Source organism: Scomber scombrus, chromosome 23 (genome assembly GCF_963691925.1).
Source record: "Scomber scombrus chromosome 23, fScoSco1.1, whole genome shotgun sequence".
NCBI classification, from domain to species: Eukaryota; Metazoa; Chordata; class Actinopteri; order Scombriformes; family Scombridae; genus Scomber; species Scomber scombrus.
The window spans coordinates 12,145,848-12,160,575 of NC_084992.1; the positions used below are offsets into that span (position 1 = coordinate 12,145,848).

General features: G+C 38.9%; 2 protein-coding genes across 2 annotated transcripts in view; one reads left to right on the forward strand and one right to left on the reverse strand.

Annotated features, from left to right (window-relative positions):
• acap1 (ArfGAP with coiled-coil, ankyrin repeat and PH domains 1) overlaps positions 1 to 14,728 on the forward strand; it is a 479,281-nt gene that overhangs the window by 322,536 nt on the left and 142,017 nt on the right. The window lies entirely within an intron of this gene.
• Positions 603 to 14,389, reverse strand: acadvl (acyl-CoA dehydrogenase very long chain). The gene is made up of 21 exons (XM_062444776.1): positions 14,314 to 14,389; positions 14,006 to 14,092; positions 13,844 to 13,907; positions 11,666 to 11,737; positions 11,486 to 11,558; positions 11,337 to 11,401; positions 11,105 to 11,239; positions 10,640 to 10,784; positions 10,318 to 10,447; positions 10,055 to 10,180; positions 9,751 to 9,949; positions 8,736 to 8,840; positions 8,253 to 8,339; positions 7,685 to 7,747; positions 5,370 to 5,471; positions 4,934 to 5,031; positions 4,484 to 4,556; positions 4,194 to 4,266; positions 3,582 to 3,654; positions 3,247 to 3,322; positions 603 to 2,102 (listed from the first exon to the last, which is right to left on the reverse strand). The coding sequence occupies exons 2-21, from the start codon at positions 14,077 to 14,079 to the stop codon at positions 1,965 to 1,967; spliced, it is 1,971 nt and encodes a 656-aa protein (XP_062300760.1). The 5' UTR covers positions 14,080 to 14,092; positions 14,314 to 14,389; the 3' UTR covers positions 603 to 1,964.

Sequence of the window (14,728 nt, forward strand, 5' to 3'; positions counted from 1 at the left end):
TAACCACAGCCCTCAGGTTGTTTCTGTCTGGCACCCACAGCGCAAACACTTGTCAAGAATCGTTCTGTATATAAGGGCAGGATGAGGTTCCTGTTTTTAATTTGACAGCAACATTCATGCACCTAAGAGGTATCAGGTGGCAAAGCATTTACTGGCATCCCTGTTCTGTGCTTTGCCTTGGAAGAACCGGGCTGCAGAAGTGAAACCGGAGGCTGCATATTATTAAAAATACAACAGAAATAGGAAGTGAGTTTGGCGGGAAGGGGGGTAGAAAATAATGCTTCGGTAGGATTTTTTCTTTTTGCTGAGCTTCCCATGTTTAATTGTTTTCATACAGTTTACAAAAAGCTTTTACAAGAAGAGTAGTATTGTCAGTGTTTGTTTGGCTTGTTTAAAGATACATTCATAGATATGGTTGACAAAATATTTTAAGGATCTGGATTTAACAGAGGCAACAGCTGTACTGCGGCACCGTTCAGGCAAAGGCTGAACAAAGGTGTGTTTAAAGACAGAAAAGAGGACGGTACACATAAATTAAATGAATAAGTGCTAGCTCGACAGATTAACAGCTAGACAGCTTGACAGACAGAACGCTTCATTAATCCCAGTTTATATAATAATTGCTTTATTAAACCAAAATGCTCAAAGATTTCCACAAACACTGTCATCCTACCAAAACATACTGTATATTCCGTTTAAATGCATGTTGTTATCATATCACCTGTTAGTAAATCACCTCCAAGCACATTCAGTATTCAGACAACCGGTTACTGACTTAGCAGCAGGCGTTGAATGAGCAGACATTATTTAAGTTTTATGGATGCTTTAACACAGTTTAAACCCCCATAAGTATATCTCTACCTGTTTATTAAAAGTACCACCATTATATGTACACAACCCAGATGTTTGCAAGAAATTATAAACCATTTGTTAAAAATATCCAAGAACCAAGTTTGTAGGAGAGATGGTTCATTTTCTACACTTACAGTTAATGAGGCTTGCTAACGTGTAGCAGAGGAAATAAAACTCTTTAAAAAGGTAGTTAAAGGTAGTTAGCTTTCAGTAATCAATGAGTTGACCCGCATGCTGGTTTTTAGTGTCACGACTCCAGTCACAGCAGGAAGCCCTGAACAGCATCTGTGGATCAGTTTCTAAGGCAACGGATTCGCTCACGACTTTAATGTTATCGTGATAAGCGTTGAGTGAGGTTGATGTGCAGAAGAAGAAAAAAAAAAAAAGGCAGTAAGAACATAAACACCACACCATTATATACATTTGATCACATTGTAGATATGTGGAGAAATGACAGGGAACAATCTGTCCTTTAAAATACCTTTTTGGGTATAAATTAGATGACAAGAGTTCATTTACTGGCCTATCACCAAAGTTGCATTGACGTTGTTGTATTTGTGTAATTAACAGAAAAGAAAAAAAACCATAACTTAGTAACATTTCAACAAATTAAATGAAAAGATCATTAAATGCAGATGGTAGACGGGATGAACGATTTGAGGAAATATTGTGTGGGTTTTTTTTTACCCATTGACTAATTAAAGCAATAATTGCTTTCCGTAGATTAAACCACACTGTAAAACTTTAGAGGCCTTCAGTCAAAGTTCTTCATATTTTAAAATTTAATATAATATTGACAATATTTTGACAGCTGTGATCTACTGTCCTCATCCGGTCATCAGTATTTAATAAATAAATGACGTGAATGTAAAACATGTTTACAGTGGCAGCAAAATTCGAGCAAAGTCGAGATCGAGCTAAATTATACAGAGCGGATAAAAAGGACACTGATGTGTGATGGAGCTGTGATGGCAGAAACAAAAGTTGATGAAAAAAATAAAACACAATCTTGGCACGTGTGACCAAGAACTTGGTTAAAGATCCAGAAGAGTGACGAGAAAATAAAGAAAACTAAAAAACAGACATCAGGATAGAGGAAGCACGGTGTGTGTTTAGAAACCCAGAGGGTGAGGACAGACCACTGCTCCGTTCTCCACCACCGCCGTAGAGATGGCCCGGAGGTTGTTGAACAGCTGTTTGGACTCCCCGGAGCGCAGAAGCTTGATGTCCTGCATCACCCTATCATGGGCCTGAGGAACGGAGGCGTAAATAAATCAAGCTCTTATCTGATTAGTACATTTCTGAATAATCAAGATCTGACAGCGTGGGATAAAACTAAAGAGGCATTTTGCAAAGCAGAATACAGTGCTGCTAATCATGTCACCAAACCACATGAGAGGTACTACGTGGAAACTGTTTAGGTCGGCTTGTTTGCCGAGCTTGTAAAATGTAAAACAGCCTTTCATCATCATATCAGTGCTACAACTTAGTTTGGGATCGTCTTTGCGGGTTGAATTCAAATGACTTTAAAATGGGTTAGTTTGTTTTTTCTTTGAACTCGATTTCTCGGAAAAGTCAAAGCTGCACACAAACTGAAACTGCGCAGCAATCAGTTTGATATTAGCAGAATCTTTATTCCTAAATGCGTCAATTACTGACAAAATAAAGCATCTTAAAAATCCAACTAAACTAGAAAAAACTTGAAACGCTAAGTGATTACAACTACCTATATTTGTTTAAATTGACGGCAGCTATATTGAATTACTGTCAGTCTCCACGGTGACTATCTCATTTCATGTTGAGAAATATAACTCCCCCAACCAGATACCAAAGATAACTTGTTTAACCAGAAGTATTAGGCCATTGTTTTGATGTGGTCTGGGACACGTGATGTGGTTATTGTTGCCTCACTTTAATGGTTGGTTTGTGTTTACAAGCCAGATAATCGTAAAACTTCATCTGCGGAATGTGGCAAAGAAAATATCACTTGAATGATTTTAATGAGGAAAAAAACATATTAGGCACAAACTAATTTTCAAAGATGATTTGTCTGATGGAGATTTTTAATACTTTGTTTTCTGGTTTTAAAACAGGTGACACATATATTTTAACTAACAAATTTAGGAAAAACTGGTTCTTTCTCAAACATTTATCAACTAATTATATGCATGTATATTAATGCAGACAAAATGATTGTCATATTTTACTCTCTTAAATATATAGCCAGCATATCTATATAAGTAAGTTATTCTTATTTAATAAGTGTACCTGATATTGATGGTGAGAAAACACCTTTTTTTTTTCCCTTAAAGATACGATCTTGTCACTCGAGTCCGTGTGTGTGTGTGTGTTTGCGTGTGTGTGTGTGTGTTTGCGGTTTGTAGACGAGCTTACCTCCATACACCAGGTCTCACACAGCATCTTCTCATGCTGAGCTGCAGCGTGGCCCTGAGTCAAAGAGCGTGAAGCCCTGCAGAGGACAAGAAGAGGAAGAAGACGGTGGCGGCATGTCATTTCAGGCTGTGTAGGTGTATGAATGTGGAATAAAAGTAGACGAACGAGAAAATGAGTGGGAGCGCTGCAGCTAGAGAGGCAGTGAAAACGTGTGAGTGTGTGTGTGTGTGAGTGTGTGTGTGTGTGTGGTTTGGGGGGAGGTGGGGAAGACAATCTGAAATGAGGTCAAAGACAACAGAGTGTGACATACATTTTTTTTTTAAATGTTTGCATACCTCGACAGGACAACAATCATGGCGTACAGGTCAATGGCACAGTCTGCCACTCTCTTCAAGACAAACTGCTCATCTGCAAAAGGGAATGATTGAATCAAATAATCACAAACATATCACCGATAGAACACACCATAAATTATTTTCATGCTTGCTTGTTATAAAATCCCACAGCCTAAGGTCAAATGTCTTGTTTTGTCCGAGTAAGGCCAAACATATTTAGCTTAGCATCACAGAAGACAAAAAAAACCCCACAAAATCCTCACATTTGACAAATTGGAACCAGCGAATTTTGGGCATTGTTGCTTTAATATCATCAACGTATCAACTCATTGTTAAAGTTGTATTGCATTCGTCATACTTTGTGATAAACACAAACTTTTAGACTGCGTGACTTTCTGTGGTCATAATTTTCCTCCATATAAGCCAATAGTTGAATTTTTGCTTTTCAACACTCAAACATAAATCACAGAATGTCTGAAATGACTCGACATGAAGCCTGTTTCATCCTAAAAAGAAAAGAAAAAAATGAGCCCGCTGGGGGGTTTTCTCTTTGGAAACGTACCCTACCCCTACAAGGATTTCGGTCTCTTAACTGAATCCGCCCACACTCACCTATAATCTTCTTGCCGTGTTTGATCAGCAGCTCCTCAACGACCGCTCCGAATTGTTCGATGGCTTTAACGGTCTAGAAAGCAGAAGAAACACGTTCAATAAATGTGGGTATAAGTTATTTGGGGCTAAAAAAAAAAAAGCACTAAAGAAGTTAAATAATATCACCAAAAATCTAAATTCTTCTTCCATTTGGACACCCACTCACTAGCCAACTCCACATTGCGTTGGGTAAGCCCCTTAACGGAAAGCCTAAACTGGAAAATGTAAAAAAGAAAATACGTTTAACATACCAGTTCGCCGCTGTGTGCCAGATCAGGATGTACACTTCCCTGAAGGGTCAGACCGGTGCTCAAACCAGCCTTCCTACAAACACAACAGAATGGACAGTGTTAAGAAAACACAGCTAATAACATATAATAAAATACATAAATTTAACCAATGCCCTTCACACTTACACCATTCAGCCTGGATTGTAGTGTACAATTAGAGGCACTTTAGCAGCATTAATGGCCTTCATTTAAAGTTTAAAGGCAGGATCAGGCTGCAACTAAGTGCCATTACAGAGGAGAAAAAAGAGTCACTTAAACTAATAAACTGCATCCATCATGTATTCTGTATGAAGAGGGAAGTCCCCATCACCCACCACCAGCTACCGTAGTGTAACGCTTCCTGTACCCCAGACAGACGGAGACAGAAAGAGAGAAGTGTGTTTTTGTGCGTTTGTGTGTGTGTGATGCAACCTTTTGGCTCTCTTGGTGATTTCTCCTGCGAGCATCCCGGCGTTGCCCAGTGGGTTCTTCATGGCCTTCTGTAAACTCTTCAGCTGGTTTCCTGCATTCTGGAGAGGAGGAGGAGGAGGTGGTGGAGAGGAAGAAAGGCAGCATAAAATGACAAATTCACTCATGTGCAATATCAATGTTTGCCATGTGCAATAATGTGAATTCAACCGTTCAGTCCGTTTGATTTATAACATCTTGCTTTTCTTTGTTATTGATGCTTCTTGTTATTGCACAAATTTCCCCACTGACGGATTAATAAAATCTAATCTTATTTTAGGAAGTTTAAGCAGACATGATTTCCTCTCTACAGGATGTCTGTATTTTTCCCTCATAGATATTATCAGATCGCTACATGCTGAGCGTGACAAAAACACAGCAACGTTTTTTTTGTTTTTACCTGGAAGCCGTTGAGGGCCACAAAAAGTCTGAGGATGTCGTTGGTGCCCTCAAAGATCCGGAAAATTCTCAGATCCCTCATCACTCTCTCTACTCCGGGGTCCTGCAGACACAGATACAGACGGATGATGAGCTGCTACACGAGCAACATACACATTTATCATTTCTTACTATTAAGATGTGAGACATTTTGCTCTTAGCTTATCTGACAAGTTGAAATAAGGTAGTGAGAACAGCAGAAACCGGAAGAGAGATGTTACTATCTTTCAAATTCTGCTTGTGTAAGACACACTTCATATTTTAAGCTGCGCAGGCGATATATTCTGACCAGAAGATCAGAAATGAAAACGTACAGGGACAAACTTTGAAGAAAAAAAAAATCTTATTGCAATTATTGTGACTGATATGATTTGCAGTATTTAGAAGGAGTGAACCATTTTACACTGTCATTATTATCATTTTAACTGAAAAACATATTTAAATGATTATGGTGCTTCTAATAGGGATCTCTACCAAACAAAGATGTTTTATTAAGTCTGTAAAATATGATGTGAAGGCCAGAACATCTCTGCGGCACAGTATTTTATTTAAACTGCTATCTTGACACATTTTGCCTTAAACAAATATCGCACCTTCTCCTGTGGTGTGAAAATAACAGGAGATCAAATTGAGATTTCGATAGAATTGTGATCAATTGTTCAGCTTGACTTCTGACTTTGTTTCCTTAGTGTACTGAAACCCTGAGTCAAAATGCACACAGTGCGCTGACTAATCAAATGTGTATACATTGTGTTTTCCTCCCCACTTCCTTTAAATCAGCTCATTTCCCCACTGTTAATTTCACAGTTAACTTGTAGAAACATCATTGCAGTTTAACAGCATGTGATAAGCACATCTGAAACTTGATAAAAAAAAAAAATGAGGCTTTGAGTTAACCTTGTGTGAATTTGTGCTGTTGTAGGTAATTTGTATCTGTAGCCTTAAAAACGACTGCAGAGTAATATCTGCACTGTTTCCACCTCTGCAGTTCGAGCTTCAAAGTGTTGTTCCATGACCAGGCACACTTTCCACTGAATTAAGAGCCTGGCAAAGTAGCACGTCCGCTTTAGAAGTGGCATATTGTCTGGTTTATTTTAAGAAGAGCAACATTATTGTTTACATAGCTTCTCCTCGCCCCCATATCTTCTGCTAGCTTCTACCGGTCTATTCTTGTGAACTTCTGGGTTGATTTTTTCTTCCCCGAGGAAACCATCAGTGCGGTTTCATAGCTATGAGCGCCAATCGTCTCGCATGCGCTGACAATGTGACTCAATACCACACAGGCAAACCCAGAGTGTGCTGCCATATATTTATACAGCACTGTACCTTTTCTGAGAAACAGCAGTAGTACTAAAGGTAGTGGTTGTTTCATAGTGCTCTGACTGCTGGGTTATGTCATCATGTATGTGTTTGTTAAGAGCTGCAACTGATCCATGGACACCTAATGTAAAAATAATCTTCTAAGTAAATATGATGAGTTCAAAGTCAATATTGAAGACAGTCTTTTCAAACAGTAGTACCAGGAAATAAACCAGGAACTAAAAGTCTCTTTCCCACATTCTTGTTTGGGGATCTCACCATAATTGTGGAACTGTGACAGTTGTATTAAAGACACAAGGTTTCACACTTGGTTTTGCTTCTCTTATTCACTTTTTCAGTATCAATTACTTTGATGTTAATAAAAAATAACAAGAAATATATACATAAAATATAATATAAATCACTACTAGCAAATATTGGTAGCTGATAGCATGTCAGACAGTTGTTCACAAGACTTCACATTTGTGTTTCAGTGAGCAATATTTAGCATTCCGAACTGCTTGAATGTGAGAACGCCATCTTCAGGGCAGGGACTTTCTTGCAGCCAGAAAATAGTAAGATTAAATCAAGTTCTTAAATTTCCAAAAAGGTTCCACGGTTCCTGAAAAAGTTCCCCTCCATTTTACAAACAGAAGAGGGATTTTTTTTTTGTTTTAAATATATCAGGGAGTTCAGTACTACAAGAGGTTATATAGTTTACCTAATTTGTACATTTGGACTTAAGTGTTAAGACAAGAAGATAGTACTACTCTGTTTCCCACAGGTACTTGATCTGTGTATGTTTCTAGAAAAGAAGTACAGATTAATGGGGCTTCTTTTATCCCTGCCTAAAGATCACAACCTTAACAATGTACACTGTCAATACATTTCTGTATGCTATATCTGTCAGGTGTGTTGTGTTTTCAGTTTTCATGTGGTTTGTGCGTAACAGGAAGCAAACCCCCTCCCAGCACTCACCTTCATGAAACCCATGCCACCCATAACCTGAATGCACTCGTCAGTCACAGTCCATGCTGCTTCCTGTCACAAAAAAAACAAAAACACACAAAAGGATGCAAATGAGATGTCGCTCTGCTCATCTTAGTTCAGCAAAGACGCTGAGAAAAGCCTGCTTCCTGACTCTTCTGTACAGACTTCCACAGAATGAGGAACATCTTCAGTGTTGTGAAAGAGGTGACAGAGAAATGTTTCTGTAACACAGGCCTAACATAGACTTCTTTACTTTCATTAATAATGTGATGGCGCTGTTAATATTACCAGTCACAATAAATCGCTGCTTTAATGTACTGGATCTATAGTGACAGTAAAGAAATATATAATTATGTTAACAATATGCAAAAGTTATTAATTATGAAATATTAAAACCTAAATACTACTACATTTTCCAAAAGGCTTCCTCCTTACCTTAACAGCCGATATAAAAAGGCATTTAAAACACAATCAAACAGGCATTATGGGAACTATCTGCACATCTGGAACCTCTGGAGCATTAAACCAACCAAAGTGTGCAATTAAAGTTTCTTACAGAGGCAAAGATCTTGCTGATGGCAGCTTCTATCTGGAACTCCGACGCTCCACTGTCCATGTTGCCGCTGATCATATAAGCCATTGACTGCAAGAAGAAACAGAAGAATTGTTTTATTGATATCAGCATGAATTTATGACCCCTTGTTCATCTGTGCTGCTGAAATGTTCAGTATCACTACTATTGCCATTTCGGTCTTAATAATGATGATGATTGCTGGATTAATAAAAAAGGTGCAGCACATGGTCTGTGCTGCATATAAACCAGCGAGATGACAAAAAAGTGAACAGGTTGATGGAGTAGATAGTGCTGTTGCAGCTGTTTGAGGGTAAAACAGGAAATAACGACTGTAAGATGCTGTCAATGTTTAGCTTGATGCTTCTTTAAGCAGAATATCCGCATCGCAGATTTGTGTGCGAAAGGTCGAAGTGAAACAAACAGGAATCAGAATGAGGTGCAGGTAGAAGAAACACAATCTCTGACCTCAGTGACATAGTGCATCATCGTCATGCGAGCCATCTTCTCCTGGATGGCTCCGTAGTTGTGGATCTTGCTCCCGAACTGGGTCCTGTTAGCTGCATGATCCACCTGGTGAAAATGGCAAGAGTGACAGTTGCTATCCCATTGTACATATTAACAACTGATGTGCAACATTGCTGAACATTTCCTGTTGCAGGTTGTATATATTTAAGTTCATTGATCAAATGTTACAGCCATTTAGTTTTTCTGCGAAAGGAGGAAGTCTGGTGAGCTTGTGGGTCAGTATGCTGGATTAATGAAGTTGTATTGCTGGAGGTGAATAACAAACACAAACAACAAGCCCAATCTGGCATATTTTTACATCTTAGAGAAGGTTTGAAGTGCTAGTTGACAGAAAATAAAGGAGTATTGGGATGCTGCAGTTATCATTTTGACTGATTTTGATAGATTGTTTGGTTTTGTATTCCTCTTAATGTGTCACATTTACGTTACCTGTTTCTTTTTAGTGTCAGAAATGGCCAGATTGATATTGAAAAGAAACATTTGTGACGTGTTTCATCAGAAATCAAATGTTCTGGCTTTCACTTTTCTGATGATTCAACTATTGAACAGGTTGACTCATGTTTCAAAGCACATGTGACAAGTCTGCCCCCGCTGCACCTCACATTTAACTAAGTGACATACTGATCACATTTCAAGTTCTTTTTATAAACATGTTATTCAACTAATCTGATACTGATGTGACAAAATAGATACTTAGTGAAACATTAGTGATGTTAAACATATGTGGAAACAGACATTTGAGAGTGCAGCCGGAAGTTGCAGGCCAAAGTAAATTACAAGACGGGGAACTTCCCAAAAACCCATAACAAAAGGAAATACATGATGAAAGAGGAGATGTCACAAAACAGTCATACAGATAGGAGAGAATAGGTGATAAAAGGCTTGAATGAAAAAAGAAGAGCTGACATTTTATTCTTCCTGTCTACATTCATAGATCTAGAGGTATGTTTCTCACAGCTTTGGTGATGACTCCCTTCATGGTGCCGGAGAGGGCAGCCGCCATGCCGAATCGCCCGTTATTCAGGATGTTCATGGCCACCTTGAAGCCGCCTCCCACCTCGCCAAGCACGCAGTCGGCCGGGACACGGACGTTATCGAAGTAGACCTCGGCTGTGTTGGAAGCCTTGATGCCCATCTTCTTCTCAGGAGGCCCGCTGTGAGTTAGAAGTAACAAGTGCAAAAAAAAAAAAAGATTTAGAGAAAATAAATGATGGCGTGATAAACAGTTAATGGTGTAAAATGAAAAGAAGGATCCTCACTGTGTCACTCCACCGAAGCTCCTCTCCACGATGAACGCTGTGATCTTGTCCTTCATCTCCCCTGTCTTGGGATCCTTCATCGGGGTCTTGGCGAACACGGTGAAGATCTCAGCCAGACCTCCATTACTGATAGGAGAAAAAAAAGAAAAGACTAGGAACAGGAGACTCTGCTGTTACATTAAGCACATATTGTACAATGCTGCCAACTGGTGGTCAAAGCGCCAAAACATTTTGCTCAAATGTACTTCAGCTGTGCGACTCACCTGATCCAGATCTTGCCTCCGCTGAGGGTGAAGTACTGACCGCAGGGCGACTGGACTGCTATGGTTTTGATGGAGGCAGCGTCTGAACCGCTGGCTGGTTCAGTCAAGCAAAAGGCGGCTATGGTCTCACCTGGAAGAAGCAACAATCACACATCGAATGGTCAAACACACATTCACAAAAACATTCATTTCATTCCTTCATTAGATTACAATGAATATCTGTGTTTGTACTTTTTCTTTGGGTGCAGATTTTATTTTATTTTTTAAAAGACGAAAAATTGATTAATGGGCTTCTTTGCTGATTCACATCAATCCAGATTACCTGTAGCAAGCTTGGGCAGGTACTTCTCCTTCTGGGCTGGATTCCCAAAAAGCAGAATGCCCTTGAAGCCGATGGACTGGTGGGCGCCTAAAGTGATGCCGACACCCAGGTCGTGACTGCCGACGATCTCAACCAGCCGGGCGTACTGTGACATGGACGGATGTTATCACATTAGACTTGCTGCACTGACAGCTGTCTCACATACGATAATATTATTTCATGTAAATTCTACACATTTTCATAATTCAAAAAGCTTTTAATGTGAAGAAGGAAAAGCAGAAAATGTTGTTTTTTCATCAGCAGTGACTTAACATGGGGGAAAGCGATCAGCAAACATTTAAATAAGACTGAATGTGCAAACAGGGACGTGGGAGAAGCTAAACTTTAAATCACAAAGAGATGGATGGCAGCAGCTTAAGTGGACCAGCGGCTTTAATGTGTACAGACTAGATATTGCTGACGTACCTGTGTGTTTGTGAGGCCGAGGCCACCCAAATCAGCCGGCACCTGCAGTCCAAAGGCACCCATCTCCTTCAGGCCCTCCATTGTGTGATCCTCTACCTTCTCCAAAGCGTCGTTCTTGGCAGGATCGTTCACCTCCTGCCGACAGGAAGCAGAAAGAAGACGGAGGGGTGAAGGGGGATGAAGAGGGAGGTGGGGTGAATTTATTGGAGGGCTCGAACAGGTTTATAATTACCACGAAGAATTTGGCGACAGGTCCTACGAGCTCTCTGAGGAACTGCTCCTGCTCCTCATTCATAACTGTGGCACAGAAAGAGGAATTTCACATCTACAGACCTTTTTAATGAAATACTGACAAATTCTTTAATGGATGCTAAAATGTACCTGAGGGGAAGGGAAACACTTGAGGAGTAGCGATCTGTCCCTTGAAAATGCTGACAGCAAATGATTTGGATTCCTGTGGAAAACAAAGTCACACACACACAAACATTTTTCACATATAGGAGAGAAATTATTACATGATGACAAATATAATAATTTAACATATTTAGAGAAATGACATACAACAGCAGCGGTCTTCTTTTCCACTTTAGTGGCAGCATCACTGCCGACTGCTGCGGTCTTCTCCAGCACTGCCTAATGAGAGCGAGACAGATTCAAGAGAGACGAAAAAACACAAATATTAAAAATAAAACAGTTGATCACAACACATGAAAGAAGAGAACCAGGAAAGAGACAAAGAAGCTTCAAGAGTGACTTAACACCCTCTGGAAAGCTTGTTTCTGCTGACCTCCAGTGGTTTAACTTTACAATAGAAGATACAATAGATTGAAGCATACTGTACAGTACCTAAATAAACAACACAGCCAGGACAAAAGATCAGATCAAAATTAGAAACAAACAAACAATTTAGGGCAGAAAATTCAGCTCTGTCACTCTCAGTGTTCCATTTGAAGAAAAATGATTAATTCAATTAATTAAAAACAGGACCACGGTTAACAGATGCAGACGGCGCATTCTTCATTGTTCACATTCAGTGATCTGAAGCCTCATAAAAGAAATACGAGCCAAAGAAAACACGAGGGAAATATTTTCCTACTGTGGGGAGGACATCAGTTTGGTGAGATGCCCAAACGACTCATCTTAAGCCCCAAATAGGTGACAGGTCGCGGGGCCCAAAGGTGAAGCCTACAAGCTGAGTCACCCAGCAACATAGAGTGGGAGGACTGCGTGTTACTTATTTTAATTGTTTGTACTGGTGTGAGTTTTAAAATGGAAATGGAAGGTTGCCAACTGTTAATCGCACAAATCAGCTACAGTAAGGCATGTGTTACTTTCAGCTGAGAAAACAAAAGTCAATTTTACTTTCTTATTCTTTTATGTATTTTGTCTTGTTCTCATTCATGTAATTTACTGTTTAGGTTAGAGATAAGGAAACTGTAAAAATTGATCATGCCTCATTAATACTATGTTGACTAGGAGTCAATACCAAGCTGCCAATAAAATCATTAAAACTGTAATGATTAATTGATTATTTCTCATATGTAAATATTTTCTAGTTTCTTTAGTCTTTTATGACAGTAAACTGGATATCTATGGACATTTGAGATAGACATATTGAGCTTTTGGAAACAGTGATCAACATTTTTCGTTATTTTCTGACATTTTATGGACCAAACAACTAATCAGTTATTCAAGAAAATAATTGACAGATAATCAATAATGAAAATAGCCTTAAAAATGATAACTTCATGATCATGACACTTACAGTAAATTATTACTGTATCAATACAACAACAAAGCATCTGTTAGCACATTTGCAAACATACAGTACCAGTCAAAAGTTTGGACACGCCTTCCCATTTGCTTTAATGAGAAAGTGTGTCCAAACTTTTGACTGGTACTGCATGCTGCAAATGTATTCTGCATTTATTTACAACTGAATGATGTACTGAGATTTGCTATATAATTTATATAGCAAATCTATAATATATATAATCTATAATAATAACTATATATATAATTTGTCCACAAAAAGAAATCTCTATGTGATCATTTAAATTAAATAGGTTTTGCTTTGTTAAGTAAAACCTATTTAATTTTGTAAAAATGGGTGATGCACAGAGACTGAGTTGACTGGACAAAGCGTGAGAGAAGAGAAATGCTGCCTTTAGAGTTAATGTGTAGATATGTAGTAGCTCTTTCATGTAAGCAGTTCATTTGTGATTTTTGTTTGGTTTTGTTTCATTTTGTTTGTGTTTTTCTTTTTCCACATGCTTCTGTGTATGTTTTGTACACATATTACCAGAAGATGCAGGTTTTGTAAAACAGTGGCGTTGTGTAATCTGGTGTGGGATGGGCCAACTATCTGGCCTGACCCAGAAATAAAAATAAACCTACAATAAACTGCTGAACACATTCTTCACTTATGAAACTTAAGAATCCAGCTGTTTATAAGAGATTACATGAATGAAATCCTCCCTGGAAATATCTCTGTCTTCAACACAGCAGTGTCACCCACATTCATGGTGTCACCTTTATGGAGGAGTCACGTGACCAGTGAACTTTCCCCTACTTCCAGATGAGATGCCAGCGTTATATCAGCCAGCCACTGAGCTATAAACATACACTAAAGCAAAACATCAAAGCATGAAACAAACCAACCCGACAAAGTGCACATTTAATCGAATATACAATACACCATATATAATATTATGTATAAAAAGTGTAATATTATCGTACCTCTGCGGCTTGGCTGACATAGAGACGTGTGTTTTGCACAGCAGCTACGACCTGACGCTGACCTCTGTAGCCAAAACAAGACATTATACGTAATTTTAGACAAAATATTACATCTGGATTAAACACAATTAGATTAAATAATGTTATTTAAATGTTACCTACCCGGACAGCACTGGGGGAATCCTGCGGATGGTGCCGCACAGAGCGGAAGACTGGCTCACTTTACGAAGCAGCATGATTCTATTTATTCTATAGAAAAATAATATATTATAATTAGCTAAATTACACAAAATAAATTAGCTAAAAAAGGCAGAAAAAAGGGAGCGTAGCTAACACTGAACGTCGCTTCTTGCTAGCAGCTACGTAACGACGTCTGATTGTTTTGTAACCAGATCAGTGTTGACTCTTCACAAAGAAAGTAAACTAAATATTTGGATTCATTCGACTGAAAATCAATTTATGTAACATACCTGAACAAGTTATATTAATGCACGTCCGAGCGATAGTCGACTGCTCCTCCAATTGACCCACTAAACCCGGTTTATTTCTCCTCCCAGCCGGCCTTCTTCTTCTCCTTCTTTTTTTCTTGTTTAGTAGCGGGCATAGATTGGTGGCTGGTGACAGCCAGAGTTAAACTGCACTACCGCCACCTGCTGTTCGAGTGAGGTACACAGTGATTACACTGCAGGGTGGTAAGTGTTAGGTAAGTAGGTGTCCTTAGTGTCCTTATTGCTCATGTTTGATTGTTTTGTTGTTTTCTTTTCTTTTGTTTTTTATAGTTTTGTTTCTTCTTCTACATTGCTTTTATTGATTGTGTGTTCATTTATTCTGTATGGTTTTATTGTTTTAATGTGTCTTTGATTCTGTAAAATGTCTGAGTGTTGC

What these genes read in the sequence shown, in the direction of transcription:
- acadvl (XM_062444776.1), bottom strand. Translation starts at nt 14,079, where the DNA reads ATGCTGCTTCGTAAAGTGAGCCAGTCTTCCGCTCTGTGCGGCACCATC. An exon ending in CCTGCCCAAGCTTGCTACAG is followed by an intron (nt 10,448 to 10,639) that starts GTAATCTGGATT and finishes TGCTTCTTCCAG; the next exon opens with GTGAGACCATAGCCGCCTTT. An exon ending in TGGCACACAGCGGCGAACTG is followed by an intron (nt 4,267 to 4,483) that starts GTATGTTAAACG and finishes TCTGCTTTCTAG; the next exon opens with ACCGTTAAAGCCATCGAACA.